Source organism: Numida meleagris, chromosome 10 (assembly GCF_002078875.1).
Source record: "Numida meleagris isolate 19003 breed g44 Domestic line chromosome 10, NumMel1.0, whole genome shotgun sequence".
Lineage (NCBI taxonomy): Eukaryota > Metazoa > Chordata > Aves > Galliformes > Numididae > Numida > Numida meleagris.
Window position 1 is genome coordinate 13,629,487 of NC_034418.1, and position 17,928 is coordinate 13,647,414.

The window sequence follows — 17,928 nt, forward strand, 5'->3', positions numbered from 1 at the left end:
CTTCCGTGAGCTACGTTTGTTCCCAGCCTTTCCAGCAGTCCCGGGCCGTGGGTAACCAGAGTCCCCTGGGTGCAGGAAGCTGTAACCCATCGCTTTTACCGGCTCCCCACAGCGGGAGGATGAGAACAGCCCCTTACCCCCGCCCGTGGCACCGCCTTTCCCCTGAGGGGGTGGGGCCCGCGGCGGTGGTTTCGGGAGGCGACGCCAAACCGCTCCGGGACGTTCTGCTTTTCGCAGCGGTTCGCTGACCCCTAGCGCTGCCCTTCCCCGCTTGGTGGCATGCGGGAAGGCTGCGGTCGCTCGGCCGCTCTCCCGGGCTGCGCCGTCCCTGCCCGGCTGAAGCCGCTCCTCAGCAGCCGCCTCACCTGGGCGGGAAGCGGGAAGGCCGCGTGACGCCCCACGCGCGAGCCCCGCCTTGCTCCCGCGGCCCGCCAATCAGAATGCGGATCCCGGCGAGCTCGCGTGCTGATTGGAGGGACCGGTCGTCGGTCTACAGGGAAGGGCGGTAAGAGGCAAGGCGAAAGGCCTTCTCGAGGCGGGGGGGGCAAAGATGGCGGCTGCGGAGTGGGAGGACCGGGGGGAAAGGTAGCTCTCCTCCCGGCTCGGGTAAACCACGGCTCGAAGGACGGCGGCCGCGGGCTGGAAGGAAGGATGGGGCCGGCCGCTGCCTTCCTGGGCCTGCTGCAGGGGAAGGCGGCGCCGCGTGCCCTCTGCGCTGGGTGTGGGCCGCAGTGGGGCCTGCTCATCTCTGCCCCGGGAGCAGCGGGACGAGGGCAGCGCGCTGGGGGCCGGGCCGCTGCCGTCACCTCCCGTGCCCCTCTGCGTCTTCTCGGGCCGCGCGCAGCTCTTGTTCCGTTTCCTTCTAGAGAGAGTGTAAAAGGGAGAGCGAAACTCCGCTTGAGGGAGTGCGATGTTGGGGACAAGTTCTCTCATCTGCCCCTGCGCAAGGCCTCCGTGCTGCTGCCATTGCTGCTGCGGGACGGGGCGCTGTGCCTGCTGCTCACCGTCCGCTCCATGCAGGTGCGTGCGGCCGGGCACGGAGCGAGGCCGGGTCTTGGGAGTCGCTGTGACAGCGAGAGATGATTGCCGGGTCCGAAATGTTAAAGCAGAAAGTATAGCGTGAATTACACGATGCTATATAAGTGTGCAAGTGTGCATTTCTGATAGTGAGGGCTTATGGATTAGTTACATATAGGCCTAGTCTGAGTAAAACTGAACTTTTTTTTTGTGTAGCTCTTTCTTCTGATCTGCAGAAACCTCTTATCATAGTGTCTAGAGTCTTCAGGAAGATAAATCATGCCTAAGGTGGTTCCATAATATGAGCTGTACAAGATGAAACGAATTCATGTGTAACAGTAGTACTCCTTTGAATTCCAGCTGAGAAGATCACCTGGGGAAGTGTGTTTTCCAGGAGGTAAAAGGGAAGAAATGGATAAAGATGAAATTGATACTGCTCTCCGAGAAGCCAAAGAAGAAGTAGGACTGCAGCCAGAGAAGGTCGAAGTCATCTGTAGGCTTGTGCCTGGAATTGATAAAGTAAGCAATAAGCTCTGTAAGCCAGTATGTCGTTAGAAAGCAAGCTTGTGGTGGTTTCCTTTTATATGGTTGATAATGGCCTTTTCAAACCTGTAACTGTAAAAATAATTTACACAAGTTCCTGAAGTATACAGCCTGTGTTGCTAGCAGAGTGAGGAGAAGAGATCCTCGTTCTCTTTGGAGTTTGTGAGATCACGTGTGAAGTCCACTTAGTATCAGGAAAACATTGGTAAATTAGTGAGAGTCTAACAGAGAGCCAAGGAGATGCTGAGTGGGCTGGAGAATGTGAAATAGGAGGAGAGGCTGAGGTAAGCAGGTTTGCTCAGCCTGAAGTTAGTGGGGATCTCATTGCCATCTTCAAGTACCTCATGAGTGGTTATAGAGAAGATGACACTAGACTTGTCTTGAGACAATGGACACAAGCAGCAGGAAGTGGTTAGTTACAAAGAAAACATTCTTCACCATGTGGTTAGCCAAACAGTGGAATACACCACTGACTGTTTTAGGAGACAGGTAGAATTTATCCAGGCACAGCCCTGAGCAGCCTGATGTAACCTCACAGTTACCTGATTCAGCCCCCTGCTCAGAGCAGGATTTAGGCTGAAAGGGACCTCGGGAGGTTGTGTAGACTGATTCTGTGTGGAAATTCAGATGTCACTGGCATGGAAGCCATTGTGTGTAAAGTAACAGGCTGCCAATTTCAATACTAATATTTAGTATCATGTGGGACCAGTTTTCAATAAAGAGGAAATTGATTCAAAAGACTTGATTTTTTTGTTCTTCAGGTAAGTTTATCTTCTTGTTAATGCTCTACAGTCTGTTTCTGTTAGCCGCTTGCTTTAGCAATGTGCTCCTCACATTTAAAAAAAATTTAAAATATTAAAATTGCATTGCAAAATGCTTTATTTAACTTCTTAATACAAATAACAAAACAACCACACATTTCAGAAGCTATATGTAAAAATGATTGCTTTACTGATAAACAGAAAAAATGGTTATAAAAACTAAATTGCCTCAGAAAAGGAAAGGTAGTTTGGACTGCAGAAGTCTGACCTCTTAGGTTGTGCTTTGTCTTCTCTATGTGTACCTTCAAAGCAATTTAATTTAAATGGAGTCCTTCCAGACTTCCATCAAATAGCACAAATGTTGAGCTTTGCCATTAGTGCTTTCTGCTGAACAGGGATGCTTTATTGTTACTAATAAATAGAATTAATAATATATCCGAAGGAACTATGGTATCCTCTTTATACAAGCTACTGTTTTAATAGATTCTGCCTGCTTTTGACAGAAGGGATGAACTTAACCAGTTCCAAAAAAAGTGTATATATTTTCTAGTTAAGAATGCTTCCCGTGCTCCTTTTGTAACATCTGAAATGTTTTTAAAATAAAGAAATTTCTTTTGCTTGGTACAAGCTTAGTGTTTGTTTTCTGTCATTTTTTCCTTGTTGTTCTTCTAGATGAATCATTTGGTAACACCAGTTGTAGGATTTATAGAGGATACCTTCCAAGCCTCTCCTAATCCAGATGAAGTGAGTGATGTTTTTGTTGTGCCATTGGAGTACTTTATCAAACCCTTAAGTTACATGGCCTTGCCGTATAAAAACTCATCTGGTTACTTCAGCTGGATGCACTGCTTCACATATGATGACCATGAACATAAAAAGTCATTCAAGATATGGGGACTTACTGCACATTTTGCTGTATTTCTTGCTATTGTAATTTTTAGAACGAAACCTACCTTTGAGGTTGATTATGATCTTGACAACTTAATTACATCTGCTGAGAATAATTTTATGAATTTATATGCATCCATAAATGAGAGGAAGAAGAGTAGTCTATAACAAACTGGTCTGACGGTCTCTATCGAAGGAGGAAAAAGGTTTTGGTTTGTTTTCTTTGTATCCATTACTTGATTGAATTTCACACTTGCATTCCTGTTGAATTGGAAATCTTTTTTTTTTTTAATAAAACCGAGTAGTAAAACACTAACTAAATTCATAAATTTTATCTGGTCTTGGGTTACAAAAGCACACAGTATTTTTTTAGGAACTTACCATATAGATTTAGAAGGTCAAGTTCAACTTCTGCCTTTGTTTTGTGTGATTCAAGACTGACCTTCTGTGTCTTTCTTCCATTTAATGAAATAACACTTCTGAATTTTGCCTGTTTGAAATAGAATATAAAAACTTTTTGGGATCTTTCCACGTCTTACTGTGTGACATATTGCAAGTCTTCAATGCATACAGTTTTGTTTGCTATCTTTAACCACTTAAAAAAATGCATAATAAAAATATAAAAGGTGGCAAGTGGTTTCACAATTTATTTTGGTTTGGTTGGGGTTGTGGAGGGAGGGAAGGAGGAGGTTTAATGAGTTTTATTACTTTTGCCCTATTTAATATTTCTCAGTGAACTTCTCTAGAGCATGGAAAGCTCAGTGTACGTGTAACGGTACTGAACTTTACTCCTCAGCATCATTAGCATCATTCTCTCAGCTCCCGCAGTCAATTTAAGGAGAGAAAAGAGGCATTCAGTATTCATGAAATCTGAAAATGCTCATCTGTAGTTGAATCTTTACCAGTAGCTCTGGCATTCTTTGCACTGTGAGTCCTTATGTACTCATTGCTGGTGAGCTGGAAGCTTATTTATAGCGGTCACGACGTTGTTGGCAAATGGTTCGTTTTTTAGAAGTGAATTTGGCTGCATTTGAGATGCAGTTGGGAAGTTAACAGGTTACCAGTCTATAAACTGCAGATCTTTGAGCAACGGGGATGAAAGAACAGTTTTTATTTGTCACTATTGAACGCTTGTGGAAATTGTTGAAGCATTTTTAAAAACCAGAGCAACTTTAAGCGCTTAATTGTATTCATACCTTCAGAGGTTTCTCTCAGTTCTAGTGTATGTGGGAACAGAAACTAATTAAAATAAGAACATTGTTAACTAAAATAGAGCAAACCAATTGGACCTTGGATTAGTAAACAAAGCAGTACCATGAGCCATAATTACTAAGTTAGCATCCTCCTCTCTTCTCAGCAGAAATTTTTTCTTTCATTTCTTAATGAAATCTGGCACAGAAGTTGTACAAATGGTACAAATTCAAACTGCAGTTTGTTTTTATTTCTCTTTTCTTAAATGTTAATGTGTAGTAGAACTGTAAGAACAAGAACAACACTTAGAGCTGTTACTCCCGTTGATATTAAGTCAAATCAACCATTTGAACTAATAGAGAAATGGGGCTCATGGAGGACCGCACTACCAGAAGTCCTTGAGTGATCTGTTCTAAAGCCACTAGAACTCAATGCTTTACATTATGCATTCTATGTAATTTTACTGGCATTAATTTTGAAATTTGGGAAGCTTCTTTAACTAAAAAAATTCTTCAGACAAGCATCTGGCATCTGAGTGCCCAAGCACCCCCTTCAAGCACAAAAACAATAGAAGGAAACAATTGCACTACAGCTGCAGTTCTGCAAGTTTCACAGTAACTAATGGGAGATTGTTTCTTTGGGCAATCTTTAGATAGAACTCTGCCACAGTTCTTGAGGCAGAAATGAGGGGAAGATTCCATCCTACACAACTCTCATGGCCCAAGCAGAGCATCATGAAGCCCGGTGATTCCGGTTTTTCTCAGGATGCTACTAGCTACTATCTGTGCAAGAACTGAAAGCATGTTTCCCTCATCATGGATGAGTGCTCTTTTAGTTGAATAGTGCATCCAAAGGGAGGTTACAGCTGTTCTGTGCTTTGTGAGAGGGAGTGTGGCTGTACATTGTGTGAGATCAGACTCGTGGAGAAGTGGTTTCCCAGGGGAGATGGATCTTTCCCTGCGCCTGGTGCTGCAGGGAAGATGTGTAAACTGAAAGGGAAAACAATCTAGTAAATAGGTTGTTCTGAGAATTTCCTATTAGAAAACGCTGTGCTCTGCCCTTTGAATTAGTTCACAGTCTGTGTCAATTAATTCTCCATTGTATTGTACATAAAATGTTAAGCATCTAAAAAAGGGCCTGCTTTTTGTTCCACGGAGCAGATGCCTTGTAGTTTAGCACTGAACGTTACAATGCCTAAGTTCTCTCTCTTTCAAGTCTGTCTTTAGAGCCATGCAGTAAAGCCCTTACCAAGAACTGGATGTCCCATTGTTCTCTCTTGTATCATAGCTGAAAATTATTAAAGTAGACATGTATTTTATTTTGAACATAGTGATTTAAAGGACCCCTTTATTTTGAATAATTGATTGCAAATGCATCTGTCTTGTGTAAGTACAGTATGTTAATAACATAGCTTCCAATTTGAAAATGTGTTTTGTATGTATTTACCCTCTGTGTTTATTCTTATGAACTAATCAGTAAGGTTGAAACAAAGCTATTGAAAATATGTTCCGGAGCGCACACTCTAATTATGGGTAAGCAATGCTAACATGCCAGTAAAATGAGTGCAAAGGCTTAGATCAGATCAAGAAAATTACTGATATAAAGCTAACTAAAAATAAGTAGCATATAGTTCAACGTGAGTTGTTAGTCACTCTTTTAGTTAAGGTGCAGTGATTCAGCATTTAACATTTCTGTATTTTTGAGCGCTCAGATAATCAGACTTTTGGTATTTCGCTTTCATGCGAAAATTTACCATGTATCTATATTTGAGGTGTAAATTAGTATTTAACAATTATAATAACATCTAATGTAAATAGCTTTCAAAGGGATATATACTAGGTGACAGCAGTTTTGTGTTGGAAGAACATATAACATTCATTTCATTTCAAGATCATCAGTGTATGCGGTTTAAATGCCTGTCAGTGTTGCATGGCTAGAGTTCATGCGGGGTTAAGGCGCTTGTAGTTGGATGAGGATGTAAATATTCAAGAAAGGAGATTATTTATATTCAGCCCATGCCTGAGTCGTATAAACAATGACAATTTGGAGATGGTTTTGTCTTTCAAGCACAAGCTCATGTGAGTGCTTACATGTCAATGTGTGTGATGTACCTACCGTGATTTTTTTTAGTAGGTTGCCATAGCAATGCAGCTTTCAAAACAGTACGTGTTAAAGCATCTCCAGTTTAAAAAAAATAAAGGATTATCATAAAAAAGGTCATTAGGTAATTCCTTCTTCCCTCTAACCTCATCATTTCCAAGATCTAATCTAAGAAATAAGAAAAACAGAAAAAGGAGTCGCATTTGTTTCTGATTCCGTGCAGAAGCTACAATTCCGTAGCCAGAATGTTCCCTTAGTCTGTGAGATTCTGAGTTGCAACATAGATTTCTTAATTTATTGACAACTACAAAGTAAAACGAATGCTTTATGCTTGTCATTACATTTCCTGTACCGAATGGTTGCCTGTTCCTTAGTACTTCAGATTTAGGCTAGGTTCTGCTTGTTTTTCAAAATGAAAAGTGTGCTAGAAAGGAAAATATCCAGGTAATAATGAAACACTAATGGAGAATAATCATCCCGTTTGTCTGAACCTGCTGAAGGGGAGCGGCTGTTCACTAGCAAGCGAGAGACTCATTTTTCTGGACGTGTTTACTTCTTCTAAAGGATCACTGAATTCGGGATGAGAATGTCCAGCCGTGACCGTTCATTGACATATGTCTTTCTTGATCTCCAGTCTATTATAAACCACAGCTGGACATACAGTGTTAAAGATGCACCTCTACATTTTCGTCCTACAGCTGCTGCTGTATTTGTCTGCTAGCACAACTGCTTTGAAATATTTGCATAGCTGTTCCTAATGAGGAGCTGGCATCCCCTTTTATGCCTGCAGTAAAACCAGAACTAACGGCAACAAACACGGGAACTGTTCATCAGAGGAAAGCTAAATTTGTCTCTGATATCATCATGATCTTCCAGAGCCCCTGTAAGAGTCTGATACCAGATTGTTGAAATGAAACTGAATAATCTTGGACAGAAAGCTCTGTATATGTTGGAAGGATTGAGGATATAGAGATGTAAATCTGCATTCAAACAGATTTGTAATAGAACCTAACACCTATAGGACAGGACTTGACAAGCCAGACATTTAAATACTGTTTGCTTCATTCTCCATTTTAAAGAAAATGAATGGAAGAATTTCTAGTAATTTAATTGCTGCAGATCTGTATTTGGCATAAATCACAATAATTTCATTGACTTAGGAGCAGCTGTACCAAATTACATGCTCTGAGGCTTTAGTTTGTACAGCATATCTACTTTAACTGATAAAGTGTATTATCACAATTATATTTTATCTTGTAACTTTCATTATTTTCTCTCTTAACATTGGCGTAACAATCCTGTTTGTTTAGAATATTAAAGTAGTTGTTTTTAAAATATTAGGGTGACATTCTAAATCTAATAACAGTGTATTTTTAGATCATCTGTGGTACTGATTCGCTGGTATTTATGGGAACTGAACTGAATAAAATGGGAGTACTGTATTTCAGTGCCAGTTTTCATGCTAAAATGGAAGCTATACAGAATTCATTATTTACTTTTGGCTACTAACCATTACATTGGAAGTAGAGTAACTAATGAATTAATAACAAATGTAAACAAAGGTGTGGCAATGGCTAGAAAACTGGGACTACTGTTATCAGAAGGGAAGTTATGTTAAACACCTGGTATCAAATTGTTCCTTACGTGAGTAATTCTCTACCATCATCAGGCACAAAATGGCTAAAAGGCAGCAAATCTTATGGATTGAGAGATTGTAACAGGCTTGTGACAGCCTGGTAACCTGGACAAAGATCAGATGGCTGCAAAAAACAGAGAAAAAGAGAGATCGTTTGGAGGTAAGAGCACAAGGGCTCTGTGACTTAGGAACAGGACCTGTCTGGTGAAGGGCAGCAGCAAGGCACTAGTCTAGCTATGGCTAGATCTCCCTTCCAATAAGGGGAAAAGACTTAAAAAAAGAATTTGTAAGATGCTGATGGCAGGAGAGCGATGTGCTTCTGGAGGAAAGGGATGAGCAGCCAGCACTGCACGTGCACCACGAGAGGGTGCCACCTCCCAGGTGCTCCACAGCAAGGCTGGCTCAGCCGCACCAGGTAAGCCGCACTTAGGAGCGGGCAGAACAACGGCCTGAGATGGGCTCTGCGGGCAGCCAGGTATGGGATTGTCCAAACAATGTCATTTAAAGCTGTCTGGAACAGGACTGTGTTCGTTTATCTCCTCAGCAGCACATGACCGACCACACATACCTGCCTTTCTGTATTGCTCACATTATGACACTGGGAACAAGATCAACCTCGTCTGCTAAATAATTCTCCTACGATATGTTCTAACGTGCTAGAAATAACGATACTCTTCCACTTTGTTCACACAAGCTGTATACCAATGGCTGAGCTAGCACGAAGCTATGCTATAAGCCTGGATTTGTGCTTTTCCTCCAGACTGAATGGCAGATCTCTAATATCCATAGCCTACCTTGCTCATCATGTCTTATTACTGCATTATAAGGCTGTTTAGTGAAGCCATGGAAATGGATAATTGATTTTCTTAAGCCCTAGTAATGAACAAAAAGATGCACTCTGCTAAGAAAAATATTTCTATCAAGTAGGAAAAAAAATTCTGTTCAGTCTGAAAACTTTTCCAAATATATTCCTGTTATTTAAAACTGTAATAGTGATTTTAATTATTCAAATTTGCTGTTGTATTCGCTCTAGCTGTGACTAAAGATAACTGATTACCACACTAGTTTATGTACTACATTGCTCTGAAATTAGGACCATCAGTCAAAATTAATACTAGAGTAAAACTTTCTTGAATAGGGTTGTTAGATTCCTTCCAGATAGCTTACAAGCTGTATTATTACATTTTAACAAAATACATGTAACCACGTATTTGATATGTTTTCTCTCTAGGTTGTGCGTATCCTGCCATTAAAACACCGAAATTGTTTATTTTCCTATGACTTAATGAAAAATCACTTGATTCCCAAGCTCGTTTTCTCTCATCTTTAGTTTGTTGTGGTTTCCACCTTCTAAATCAAGTTCTATTTACAAGCCTGGTTTCTGAAGTTTAATTTCCACCATGACTGCAGCTCTTTCAGGCCCGCATGAGCATTCGGAGGCCCTGCTTAAGATATGAGCAGACATGCTTAAGATATGAGATATACATAAGATACGAGTTTTGCTCTTGAATCTTGCTCACTGAGAAACATTCATTTCAAAAATGATTGGCATCAGAGGAGTTCCTCAGTTATGTCCACAGAGGCAGAGATGCAGCTGTGTACATTCTGCTGGCCATTTCGCACTTGGCAACTGTGCAGCCTACAGCCTGCATTTTGTAAATATTAAATATTTCATTTGCTTATTAAACATTAAGGCTAATTAAGCAGGACAGACAGATGGTTCACAATTCCATATAGGGGGCAGTCACACGGCTCCCGGAGCGGTTTTGCAGAGCTCAGGATATAAAGATGTTTCAGTCACATTTAGGCGCCGTGAGTCAGATCTGCAGCTGGTGGAAATTAGTGCAGTTGGAGAGATGCTGATGATTGTCTACTGTGTGAAGTTGTCCATTAGAAAAGTAAGCATGCTAAGTTGTAGCTTTATTCAATACAAAAATGCGCTTTGTTCAACAGCTTGAAAAAGTTTTGCTTGCTTTCACTGCGACTGATCAGATGAGTAGGACCAGAGCTCTTATTGAATCGGTAAGCCAAATTCTCTCCCAAGTGCCTGACAGAACGAGTCCCTTTACACTTGAACAGAAGTCAGCCTTTCAGCCACCAGGACTAAGCCTCCTGGGCCACGGTGCAGAGGAGCACTGAATTCCCTTACACCAACCTGGGCAGCAGAACTAATCCTTTTCACAATTTCTCATCACATTTCTGAAATTCTTCAGTCAACAGTCTTTTGCTTCTACTCTATATAATTAAATTTCCTCCGGCCTGAATTCCTTCGGTGTGGCAGTTTCTATTGACTTTCAGGTATATGTGTCTGTCTGAGAACAACAGACTGAATCCTTAGGCTTCAAGCTTTCACTGCTGTACAGTGGGATGATGCACCTTAAAAACAGTCAGAACATTGTGTTTGTTCTCCGAAAGTGAGGGTTGTATCTTAAGTAAATGCCTAGTCCATCCATCTTTCTCTGCTTGAATCTGACAGCCCAGAAACATGGCACTGCAGTGTTATCTTTTGAGACTACAGTATCTAAGCTTTGTGTGGGTTCTTGGAGGTGGTTATTAGTGGGATTTTTTTGTTTTTTTGCACTTTACCTATGTGTTTTTAAAGGAGAAAAAATATTAAAGGTAGAATTATTTCCTCTTTCTAATTAAAAAAATGCAATTAGAGCTATGCCAGGTAAACTTACAGAGCAAGCCAGTTTAAAACTTTACTAGCTAAATCACTAGTGATGACTTGAGTCAGAAAAAAAAATATTAAAGCAGAAAAGCATTTAATTTTAGGCATGAAAAAACCCATCACAGGCAAGAAGGACAAAAGTAGATGGCTTGATTGCTTTCCTGAGTGAGATCCTCTATTCTATTCTTTTAAATTTCCACTATCCCATTAGACTCAATGCTGGATAAAATTCACCTCAGTGAAATTTGTGTGAACTGTTCTGCACAAAATAGTGTAAATCACATCAAGGGCCACTTAAGACTGTTTTTATAATTCAAGTGTGCTTGTTAACTGAGGATTTGTTAACTGTGTGTGTGTTAGCTGAGGATTTCCCTGGTCTAAATAGGACTTTGTCATATCTCTGATGCTCCTTTCAGGATTAGTAATCAGCCTGGGATCTACCAGAACATGACAGAGGTGGGAAAAAATGGTGATGGTGCAGAGTCTGTCAGGTGGTCTGTTAAGACAATGGCATGAACCTTTGTGCTTTGCTGTGTTATTTCTCTTCTGTCTTCCATTTTATGCCTTATTCACCCGGGCTCCATTTATTGCTGTTGTTAAGGCACACCTTTTCTGACAGATAAATACACAGCAGGTAAAAGATGGAGCACTGAAATAGATGCTCTCAAACATTAAAGAAAGCCATTGTTGACAGATGATTGCAGATGGATGCTATCTGTTCTTTATATTGCATTTAGTGCCTCAACTTGCAGTAACCTCAACAACTTTCTCATAAGGAACCCTTCATTTTTATCTATTTTTCTCTTCAGTGCTTTGTGTTTTGAGGGAGGTACTGGCACAGTTATTCCTTTACAAAGCAACATTACATTCCTTTGTAGTGAAGGCAATTAAAGCTTAGTTCTGACCAGAGCTACACTTAGATATGTCAATTATTCCAGAGTTCATACATCTTTGGTGAATGGAGGTATCTAACTAACTTAAGTTGCTATGCTATATATTTATAAAAGAGCCTGCATTACCCAAACCTGCTAATTTAAAGACAGTCTTAGACTGACTGTCATACTTGATTGTGCTTGTTCTTTACATAAAAGCAGATTCTGTTGGCAAGCAGATAGTTCAGTGTGTATTTACCCACAAACTGCCTTTATTTCCTTTAATTTCAGAGTCACTAAAAGCAATTCTGGAAAGGTGACCTAATCAACCAGGCTGGTGGATACAGTGGGGAGGAGGAGGAGGAAAGGGAAGGTGACAGGGACTTGGCCTGAGTTCCTGCACTGCCAGCAACAGCAACAGTCCTGCTATGATTCTATTTGAGATGCTGAGGAGAAATGAAACGTATGTGTGGTTCCACATTTTTATCATTGTCCATCTGGAAAGGGAGGAGGAAAGGGAATGGGTGGGTGGGTGTGTGTGAGGGGGGATTCATTTGCACATCTACTCAAGATGCTTTGTGCTGAGGTAAAGACGATGCAGAGGACATGAGCCGCAGCTGCATACAGATTTGTTTGTTTAGTTAATTGAGTTGTCATGGCAACTACTTCATCTAAACTGCCACGGTGCAGAGGTTGTCACTGGCACCTGATGACTCTAAACAAACCATTGTACTTCCAACAAAATCAGCAAACCATTTGGCTTGGTTACAAGTTAAAGAATGCAGTTTTGATGCCCCCCAGAACACACAAACAAAATCTGACTAACTTTTCAATAGCAAGTCACCACAGCTTCACACTGGTAGCATTTTTCTGGCTCATCCAGAAGAGCTCCCATGTCATCTTGTAACTCAGGAAATATGAAACAAAACAGAGTTGTCCAAAACCTACAAAATAAGTCAATAACAAATCATAAGAGAATGATGGCGCTCAGATGAATCTCTGAATACATAATATAGCTGACTGCTAAGTATGCTGAAACCTGAAGTAAACATAGAACAGTTTAAATTTGAGTCAAGACCTGAATTTCTGGTGGAGGACCAGCCCTGGCTGAGTGGTGTTCAACCACAGCCCGCTGCTTCCTCTCTCCATTAGCTGGAAGCAGAAAGAGCAAAACAGCTAACAGCGGGAACCTCACACCTTTGCTTGTGCTCAGCTTGGCACACAGGCTGACATATTTAAGAGAAGAGGGGCTATGATACCCCATGGGAAATGAATGGGTCTGGGAAAGAGATCATTGGCTATAAAGGGATAGAAGCTGTTCCTCTAAGTTCTTGCAGCATGGACGTTTATTTTCATGTGCCTGACACTCTGGGATGTTCTAAGCCACTGAGAGTCCCTGGTGGCTTTCAGTGTGGACTCGCAGGCAGCTGGGCCAACACAGCTGAGGAGGCAACTCCTTGCAGCAGCTTATGGGAACGAGCAGTGAGCTGCTGAGGAAGGGTAAGTGGGAATACCAAAGTGCTGGAGACTTTGTCTCCACGAGTTGCGGATTGATTTATAGTCTGTCAGTTCCTGACAGATCGTCTCCCATAACTCTCTGTGGACTAATCTGTGTACTCTTCCTACCCAGCTGTGAGAGAAAATGTGTTAGGCTAATTGAAAAGAGCTTTACCTCACGAACAGAGGGTTGTGGATGCACAAAATGTGCTACAGAAGCTCAGAGGATAGGAAGTAACTCAGCAAGGCATGACATCGATCGCATGCATAAATCAACGAGCAGAGAGCTGCAAGGTGTGACCTACAGGTTGTTCTAAGCTCTGTCACTGACGAGCAGCATATGCAAGTTGTGTAGGTGGTGATCCCAGGGTCATAAACACTGGATAATGTATTGCAAGTCCTGCACGAGGACTTCCTTCGTAGATGGCACTGTTCAAAGGAGAGCAACGATAAAGGGGATTGCTATCAGGGTGTATCGTGAAGCATGTCCTGTAATTCTGTCAAGAAGCACATACGTTAAGGATAGGGATATGCTGTTATTTAGGCTGGGCTGACCTTCTCAGAAGGGCTTTTTCCCAATAAAGGAACCTCCTGTTCTTCATGCTGACAAAGAAACCTATCTCCTGGCTGAGATAACAGGAGCAGAAAAATCAGAACCCAGCAGAAACCTATTCCCTGATCGTTCTTGCCTGCAGTACCTCTGTCCACTGAACTTTCATGCTGCTATTTTAAAATCTATTTCCTGTCTTAAAGGAATGTTTTATTTGTATAGGACCTACATTTTCAGAAGTGACTCACTAACATTTTTTGAGAAAATTCACATGCATTTCTCTTTTGATGCGCCTGCTTCCCATGAAATGATACCAGCTTTTTTTGCTTAGGTGCAGTGCCTGCCCTCCTCGCTCCTTCATGTTTCCACCCATGCTTCACTCTCAAAATAGAGCAAGTTCAACCTCCCCCCCCAGCATCCTGTTAGCATTTATTGCCATAAGAGAAAAATCTTACAGTAGTGTCTGGAGCGGTGTTCATCTCTTATGAACCTAATACTTTTGTATAGGTTCTTGCCCCTCTTTTAACTCGATTAACATAACAGCAGCCTTATCTTCTCTAAACTGGAAGAATTTGAAAGTAATTTAAGGCTTCTGCCATCCTCCTGCTAAGGAGGTAACTCCAAGGTGACTAAAGGTTTGGCATCTTCTTAGAAAAATTCCTTCTTTCATGGTCTTTTGGGACTACACTTGCCAACCCCACTGATTTCAAGGACTCTGAGGGAACTTGGATGACATTCAGCAGCAGTAAGTCTGATGCTACAGCTTAACCAAGATAATATTGATATTTGGTTCTGATTTAGTAATGCAATCCTCTTCTCCCTATTGCTAAGCCAACCTATATCACCTCTATCTAGGATTCCAGATACTACTCAGCACCTCCACATTTAAAGATGGATGCTGGCTAGTTACCTACCATGGAAAGACACTGCTAAGCAGATAGCTAAAATATCAAGCAGAAAAAATTGTGTATTTTTCTTACGCAACAAAAGAAGGAAGAGCTTTTCTCTTTGATATTACAAAACACACTTCCCTAGAGATCTCAATTTCCTTCATTCTAACTTCACTCTCTACATTAACCCTTCCTGACTTTTATTTTTTACCTGTAGATGTAGACAGCATTTTGAATTCTTGCTTTAAAAGAGTAAGACAAATGCCTGCATTTGTGCGATCCACCTTCCATGAGCTAAAGCTTCCATGTAAAATAGCCTTTCATCAAGTCTTCTAAGCCCTTTAACAACAGGAACACTGAAGAATCATTTATCTCAGTTATAACCATGCTATGCAAGGCTTACATTAATTCTGTCTCCAGAAAATCACCTTTGTCTAACAATTAGTTGACTGATGTAGGAAATTGCACTGGAAATTAAGCTTGCACTTCTTCAAAGCCGCTGAGAAACAGAATGGCACAGTCACTCCTCTTCATTGGGAAACAGGGATGTCAGCAAAGCAGCCCCATTTCAGACCGCAATACTTGTTTTTCAGAGGTCTTCCTGAGCTATGAAATACCGCTACAGATGCCATAAATAAGTCATAAAACTAGGCCACTTATTCTAGTAGTAATAGAAACACTGGGAACAGTGCACTTACCGATAGAACAAGTTTACCTAAAGTACTTTGCTAGTACACTTAACTTTAGTCTAAGCACCACTTCCCCAGGTAGGAAGGGCAGTACAATTTTCAGGCCTTTCAGCCTTCTCACCTTTGTCGTGTTTTGGTTTTCCTGTACAAATTACTCTGAGAAGAAGCTGCTTTTGCTCCCAGGGCAGGCACCTGCCTTGCCGCTGTGCTGCGGGTGAGCCCTGGCAGGCAGCGAAGTCCCACAGCTGCTCGCTTACTCCCCCACACCGCGACTGGGAGAAAAACAGAAGGGCAAAGCTGAGAAAACGCGTGGGTGAGAGATAAAGGCGGTTCAGTGAGTGAAGCAAAGCTGTGCACACAAGCAAAGCAAAAGGAGGAATTTATTCGCTACCTCCTAGCAGCAGGGAAATGTTCAGCCACGTTCCCGGGAAGCAGGCCCTCGGTCATAACCCCAATTGTTCCCCACTGCTCTCTTTCCCACAGCTTTCATTGCAGAGCACTGTACGGCATGGGGCATCCCTTTGGTCAGTGCGAGCTCCTTGAGCACCCAGCTCCTTGCTGGCCAGGCAGCCTGAGGAACAGAAAGGCCTTGGCACTGCGTACACTGCTCAGCTAGAACTAAAACATCTGCCTCTTGTCAGCTCCACACCAGCGGCAGTGATGAAAATTAACTCCAACCCAGGCAGAACCAGCACAGGTCAGAGACCCTGCTTGCAAACTCACTTGCCTTCATGCAGTGATTGCCTGTTCCAAGTGAGGTCTAACCCAGCAGCTTTGTAGCAGGCAGTCCCATTAACACGAACAGTGCTCAAAGCAAACCGATCTCCTAATAAGCTGGGGATAAGGGCTTTTTAGGGTTTTTTCTGTTGTTTTTTGAGGTTTTTTTTGTTGTTGTTTTTTCCAGTATCACCTGATAGAGAATAGAAAAGAGTGACACGCTTATAGAACTCAGGGAAAGAGGTAAGTAATAGCCTGATAACACACTCCAAAGAAAGCAGAACTGCTGAAGAGCATCCTGTTCCTCTCTTCAAAGGCCCATCAGACAGGGCACAGCTGAAGTGGCACTGAAAGCTGCATCACTCGGCTGTGGGGTGAAGAGTTCTTTGTGTTGTAAGCCCGACAGAAACTCTGCACTGTGAAGTAGTATAATGCCTTCAGGTTTAAATCCAAGCCAGCACCACCACTGCTTCCAGAGCAGCAATGCTTACGTCCTGTGCCAATGGACTGTAAATTCAGAAATACACAAAACAGCTCAGCTTAGTAAACCTAACAGCTCAATTCTGCTGTGGATTGCTTTGTTTTGTTTTCAGTTTAAGCAGGCTCAGGAGGTGCCTGTATTACATGTATAAGTATTTAGAGGGGAAAAAAGCGCAGCTCACAAAACCATTCAATGGATTGTAGTTTGTCGAAGAAAACTTGAATGAAAAATACAACGCATTATTAGATAAAACCAGGCTGGAAGACAACATTCACAGACTGATGCTCCTGATGATACGCACCGTACCTAACCAAGGATATCACCTCCTTACATCCAGTACGACAGCTGGATATCCTTTCCAAACTTACCCCCATGACCGGTTGAATTCTCATCCTTCTGTGTGCTTCAGCTCCATTGTACACTTCAGAGACATTTTTTCACAAGCTCCTAACAAGTTGCTTGGGTTCCGTAATTACTGACAGCAAACTGAGTCAAAATGCCAAGTGTGATTACTCTTTCTCAGTGCCTGGAGCCACACAAATTAAGTGCATAAAGCGCTGTGTGCATCCCCAGAGAGCTAGCGGGCCAGCTACTGACCACAGTACTTCCAAGAGCAGGTCTAACAGCAGCAATGATTTTTAGCTATGGATTACCTTAAAGAATAAAGTCTGAATAATGTCTTGAACATGTCTGGTATTCCCAGATGGCATTGTAATATCCTGAAAAAATCTATGGCCACCGAGCATCTGAACAGCACTACATGTGAGCTGTAAATGTCTATGACTGGTCATTATTCATATGGGGTAAATAAAGAGGGAAATACGTCATACAGAGTTGAAATGATGGAGTCGGGCCAGGACAGCCAGTCCGCTCGCATTCTGAGTGATGCTGCTAGGCAATGACAGTCCTAATGTACTCATCTCCCTTAACCCTGCTCACGGTGATTTACTGTTCCTCTCTCACTACTTGCACAGACAGCAGGGGAAGAGACCAAGTGGTAATTTTTCCCTACACCAAGTATTCAGTTTCTCAAACAAACGGATAGTATGGCTCTAAAAAAGATAGTCATAAATGAAGCTTTGTTAAAACTTCCTGATCAACGATAATGTGATCCATTTATTTAATTTCTGTTGTATGCATTACCGAATTAGCTGAGCACAATTTCTGTACAAGACAAGTGAAAAAATCATGAAGAATTAAAAGTCCGTGTGGTCACAAGACAAGTCACGTTAGCATACCTTGGCCTTGCCAGATCCTCTGTGACCGCTTTGTTTTACTTCCCTTTTTAATTTAAAAATACAATTCCTGATGATTCTGAGGAGCTTAAACCTGCTTCTATCTATTAAAGGAAAAGGTACAGTTCTTCTCAGTGACTGCAGACAGAATTGCTTCTTTTGCCTTTATGATTCATACATAGCTGCACCA

The 17,928-nt window shown here is 41.8% G+C and overlaps 1 protein-coding gene and 2 long non-coding RNA genes across 5 annotated transcripts in view; 2 read left to right on the forward strand and 1 right to left on the reverse strand.

The window, feature by feature from the left end:
* LOC110404467 overlaps positions 1–226 on the reverse strand; it is a 55,422-nt gene extending 55,196 nt beyond the window's left edge. The window contains exon 1 of the long non-coding RNA XR_002442264.1: positions 138–226. This is a non-coding gene — a long non-coding RNA (uncharacterized LOC110404467). The remainder of the gene's footprint in view (positions 1–137) is intronic.
* Positions 185–3,838, forward strand: NUDT7 (nudix hydrolase 7). 3 transcript variants are annotated; one of them, XM_021408787.1, is made up of 4 exons: positions 185–505; positions 867–1,020; positions 1,378–1,536; positions 2,994–3,838. In XM_021408787.1, the coding sequence occupies exons 1-4, from the start codon at positions 441–443 to the stop codon at positions 3,375–3,377; spliced, it is 762 nt and encodes a 253-aa protein (XP_021264462.1). In that variant the 5' UTR covers positions 185–440; the 3' UTR covers positions 3,378–3,838. The 3 variants fall into 3 exon arrangements, with proteins under 3 accessions (XP_021264462.1, XP_021264463.1, XP_021264460.1); XM_021408788.1 differs by having other exon boundaries at positions 500–585; XM_021408785.1 differs by lacking the exon at positions 185–505 and having other exon boundaries at positions 516–1,020.
* Positions 7,738–17,873, forward strand: LOC110404556. Its single transcript, XR_002442316.1, has 4 exons — positions 7,738–8,296; positions 10,090–10,158; positions 11,971–12,142; positions 16,210–17,873. It is a non-coding gene; the product is annotated as an uncharacterized LOC110404556 (long non-coding RNA).

Bases quoted from the DNA above. Each gene is read 5' to 3' on its own strand.
- NUDT7 (XM_021408785.1), top strand. From the start codon at position 652: ATGGGGCCGGCCGCTGCCTTCCTGGGCCTGCTGCAGGGGAAGGCGGCG. The intron at 1,021-1,377 runs GTGCGTGCGGCC...TTTGAATTCCAG, and splicing joins TCACCGTCCGCTCCATGCAG to CTGAGAAGATCACCTGGGGA. The intron at 1,537-2,993 runs GTAAGCAATAAG...TTGTTCTTCTAG, and splicing joins TTGTGCCTGGAATTGATAAA to ATGAATCATTTGGTAACACC.